Source organism: Condylura cristata, unplaced genomic scaffold, assembly GCF_000260355.1.
Source record: "Condylura cristata isolate star-nosed mole 26May11 unplaced genomic scaffold, ConCri1.0 scaffold00013, whole genome shotgun sequence".
Lineage (NCBI taxonomy): Eukaryota > Metazoa > Chordata > Mammalia > Eulipotyphla > Talpidae > Condylura > Condylura cristata.
Window position 1 is genome coordinate 10,622,470 of NW_004567114.1, and position 4,919 is coordinate 10,627,388.

Consider the following 4,919-nt stretch of genomic DNA (forward strand, 5'->3'; position numbering starts at 1 on the left):
GCTTGGCTCTCTGCTCTTCCGAGCCTGGCTCTCCGTCCACCCCTGGCAAGCCTTACTTTTCCTTTGCCCCAGGGGGCGGCTGCCCGCCAGCCCTGAACCGGTGCAAACACCCAAGCCGTTTCCAAGCTCTCCTAAGCCAGTATTTTCCCACTTGCCTTTCTCTGGGGTTCTTCTTCCACGAGCCAGTTCGAGACCAACCCCCTCCCCGCCTTGAGAATTGTTTTGTTGGACCGCTGTACAGAGGCGTGTAAAACGCGAGGACTTTATTCTCATTTTCCTTTCCTTCCCTTCTGGGCAACGGAGCAATGAAATTTCCAATCGAGACTCCAAGAAAACAGGTGAACTGGGATCCGAAAGGTTGGTATTGCCTACTTCGGGCCGCCTCGCCCTGCCTCCATCCGGGCTAGCGCGCGCCTCCACGAGTGACAGCGCTCTTGCTGCCGGCAGCGTGTGTCCTGAGGCTGGAAAATGCGCCTGGGAACAGCAGCGCGGGTGGGAGGAGGGCGGAGGCTGTGTGGGTTCCAGACCCAGATAGTGTCTGTCATTATCACATAATCATTGTCCCTCCTGGCTTATTTCAAAATCTATTTAAAGATCCACCAGGGTGACTGTTTGGCTTGAAATTGCACCAAGTGTTGGTATCTGCTTTTGACTTTGTGTCGATGAGAGTGTGTGTGTATCCTTTGTTTCTGGTGATCTTTGTCTCTCTAGCAGATGGGTGGGGTGCCTCCCCCTGGACCTGGAGCTGCGCCACCTGGCCGGGGTGTCCTCAGTGGGAAAGGTTTCCTGGCAGCAAGTGGGGTTCAGAGCTGCAGCAACTGTCCCTGGAGGTGGCCCTTCTCGCAGGGCATGTGAAATAATGGAACCCGTGGGACCTTCTGAGTCTTTGCTCAGTCTTAGGTAGCTAGTTTGGCTCAGATCAGAGGCAGCTAGTTTGGCTCAGATCAGAGTGGAAGGGGGAGGGAGTAGTGGCTTGCTGGAAGGGTGGGGCTGGCTGGGGCTGGGGAGGGGGTGCATGTACTGTCTGAACAGTAGTGTTCTTTACAAGCCCTGAGGATTGTTGGACAACGTGCCCTTGTCGCAGAAGGGAGTGACCAAGGCAGATTTTTGTCTCTCGCAGCGGCCACGGTGTCTGTCATAAGCATACAGATGTTAGGGTTCTTCGGAGTGAGCAGAATGGGCAAAGAACAAGTTGTCCAGTTTTGATGAGAATGCTCTTTAGTGTCCCTCTTAGCTTATCTGAAGGCTGAGTCTGGCTAGAAAAAAACCTGTGTGTGTGCTGGTGTTGACATTTGTTTATATGATGTGTATGTGTGTTCAGCACTCTTTATGAGTGCGTTTAATCCTTTCTCCAGACTGGAAAAGAGGAAACCTACTCATTCGTGGAGAAAATGTCTTATGAAGTGACTTGCTCTTGGAGAGAGAATGAAGAGGCAGTGCCTGTTTCCACCGGAGTCTGTTACACATTAAACACAACCCCAACCTTGTATTTTATCTCTGGTTTCCTCGAAATATGGACACGTGTCTTGGCTTTTTGTTTTGTTTCTGTTAGATCCCTGGAAAACATATTTGTTGATAACTACTGTGTCCCGTGCACTGTTCTAGACACTGGGGATACAATCAGATGAGTGTAGACAGAGGCTCGCTGCTTTAGAGTTAATAGTAAGGGAAACAGACAGAATTTATGTATGTTCTGTGAAGGAGAGCATCAGGGTTTTAAGAAAGTGTCGGAAGAAAATGATGAGGACCAGAGATAGATAGTCAGGGATTGATGAGGTAGATAGTTGGGGCAGGGATTCAGACCCTTGTTCTGAGAGCTGGAGGTTTTGTAGGGATTCAGTGGCTAGTGCAGAAGGGAGCTGTTGCAGAAGCTTCATGAGCAATGCCAAGGCCCAGAAGCAAAAGGAGCGTGTGTCTCTGAGGAACAGAGAAAAGTGTAAGAGAGAGCGTGTGTTATGGGGATCTAAAGGGTGAAGCCTCAATCTTGTGTCCTTGTGTCCAGTGTTGTAGGAGGGGTGCAGGCGGGAAGGATCGAAGCCCTTATCTTAAGCCATTGAAGAATTTCAGCCTGAGAAGTGACAGTTTCAAATGGAGGTGCTGTGTGGCTCTCAGGGACACGAGGAATCAGATATGATTGCAGTGTGGACCAGGGTAGTGGCCGTGGGGAGGGAGACGTGAAACCAGCAGGTTCTGTGTGAATAAAGTGCGGAGGAGGAGCAATTGGAAAGTCTGGGATTGCAGCCAAGACAGGACCTGCCTTGAGTTCAGGCCAGGACTTCCTGCGTGGGAGACTCCCTGAGTCATCCACGAAGTGTATTAAGTGGGCAATAGTCGAAAGCGTGAGGGCTCCCCGAGGGACTCTGACAGGGAGGGCTGTGGGCTCATGGTGTGAAGCTCCTCTTTGCTTTGAAATATGTTTTGATGTGATCACCCCTCTGTAGATTGATGTCACAGCGATAAACACAGATGAATACCATTCTACAGCCTGACATAATGTCAGAGCATTCAGATGCACCTACAGTCACACCAAGAAACAAGAACATTTGTCCGTTGTGGGCCAGGTGTTTTATGTATATTATTTGTATATTGTTTCATACAGTTATTCTCACAACACTCACTTGATGTTATAAGTGTTATTATCCCCAGTTGACACTTGGTGGTTACTTGGACGCCACTGAGCTCTGCTCTGGTAGGATGCTCTGACTTCCAACATAATTGCCCCTGAAGGTGGGGGTGACAAGGTCTTTCCTAGCTAAGGGGTGGAGGAAGGGCGTGTGGGGAGGGAGGATGGCATATCTCACATATGTCTGGAACTCTGTGCCAAGCTTTGCATGTATAGAGTGTTTTATAAGTATTAATTTATTTAATTTTCATAAAGATTTTACAGGCGAGGGAACTGAAAAATAGAGAGGTTGAGTAAGTTGTCCTAGGTCACACAGTTAATTGGTGTGTGAACTTAAATTCTCTTCTCTCACGTCCTGGTGAGGCTGCCAGAGTCCGGAACCTGGAGAAGCTTGTTGGGAAGACAAGAGAGAAGAGGAGGAGTTGAGTTTGGTAGAAGAATATGATAGCGAGAAAGAGGAAGGGGAGAAAGAGAGAAGAAGATAGTGAGGAGTAAATCAGCCCCTTTCACTCGTTTCTTCTCTTACCCATCTAGCCAAACAGCGCCTCTGCTTCTACCTCTAGTGGCCAGTCACTGGCCGCTGGGCAGCCTTTGGGCTTATTCTTTGGAGGCTTGGCTTTCCATAGGCCACGTGTGCTTATTGGCAGGAGGGAGGGAACCTCATTATAATAAAAACACAGAAGCACAGTTCATATTATATGAATTTTAGGATTCTTTACCTAGTAATCTTCAGGTGGAGATGCTCACAGACTGTGGAAGGAAGTTGTAATTATGATGTTTTGCCCCATCATAATATGGTTTAGCAACACAGGATGAATGGAAATTGAGAATAGATTGGCTTTTTGTTGCACATGGATGTAGGGTGCAAAGCACTGTCAAGAAGTGTAGATGCAAAAATAAGACCTGGGCTCTCCCTGGTGGCGCAACAGCTCTATGAAGCTCTCCGAAGCCACTGTAGCACGAGTTCGATCCCCGGCCAGGGAGCTGACCCACATGGTGTGGCAGACCTCTCCTGACCCGCCCACTGCTCCTCTCAGCAGTGTATTTCAGTCAGTCTGCCTGCTCTGCTCACCACTCTGCTTCTGGTGAATCCTCTCACTGCCCCCCACCCCCCATACTCTGGCCAGAACCCCAGTTCTGTATATATAAATAAATAAATCTTAAAAAAAAAAAAGACCTAAGTGTAAAATGACAGTTTTTTGGTTGGCTGTGGCCTTTCTCCATGTTTGTAAAGCTAAGAATTCAACAAGTAGAATGGCAGTGTATGTTAGCACCTTCTCCAAACTGGGCTGGCACCAATTCTGTTTTCGTAGCAGAAAACCATTTTAAGTCCTTGGGATCACTTGTTGATGATTTTCTGCTGAAAACTGGGATTGACTTTCTCCTTTTATGTATGTTAAAGGCTTTTAAAAATCAATAAGATCAATATGATCTGCAAGAAGTATTCCCATAGCTTGAGGCAAACCAATCAGTATGGCTTTCCAATCTCTGGATTGGGGACAAAAGAATTTATTTCTAGAATGAGCTCTAGCTGTGGGACTGGCCTGTTCATTCTGGAGACTCCACTTTCCTTCCATCTGGAAGGGCATCCTTGATTGGCTCTTTGATCTGATCTCTTCAACTTTCCCTAGGCCTGACCTTTGGAACCTTTGGCTTCCTTTGCTTCCTCAAATAACTCCTACTTGTTTCTGTCTCAGAGTCTTTGCGCTTGCACTTCCCACTGCTTACGAATGATGGCTGAGTTCTTTCCATAGTTTGAACCTCATCTCAGATATTACCTTGCTAGCAAGTGCGTCCCTGTCCCCTCTGACAACCTCTCCTTCCTTTCCCACCCCTGCTACTTGCTATTATAACCCTGGTCAGTTGTCTTCCTGGAACTGCTTTTGATCTGAAACCGTCTTACTCATGTGTCACAGTGATACCCACCTTCCTCTCTGGGAGGTGAGCTCCAGGGACATCCCCTCTCTGGCTTATGTCCCATCCTGGGGACCCTGGGAAGTGCCTGGTATGCAGCAGATGCTCAGAAACCTTTTTGTGGAATAAATGGTTGGAGGATGGGGTGGGTGGAGGGGATCTCTGCCTCAGATGTCATGCATAATGGAGCACCTAGGGTCCTTTAAACCACAAAGGCAAAATCCAAATAAGAGGAAAGGAAATAGATCCTTAAATAATGAGGTGTTGAAAGGATAGCTATATTCCTACTTTCTTGTGGGCTCAAGGCCTCTGGAACCTCCAGTACATTTCTTTCCTCTGTTCTCCAGCCAGAAGTGCAAGGCTGAATGAGGGCTTGCTGACA

General features: G+C 47.9%; 1 protein-coding gene across 1 annotated transcript in view; it reads left to right on the plus strand.

Moving 5' to 3' along the window:
• Positions 1 to 4,919, plus strand: part of KCNK10 (potassium channel, two pore domain subfamily K, member 10) — a 121,171-nt gene continuing 116,252 nt past the window's right edge. The window contains exon 1 of the mRNA XM_004681644.2: positions 1 to 357. Coding sequence (XP_004681701.1) covers positions 306 to 357 — 52 coding nt within the window. The 5' untranslated portion in view covers positions 1 to 305. The remainder of the gene's footprint in view (positions 358 to 4,919) is intronic.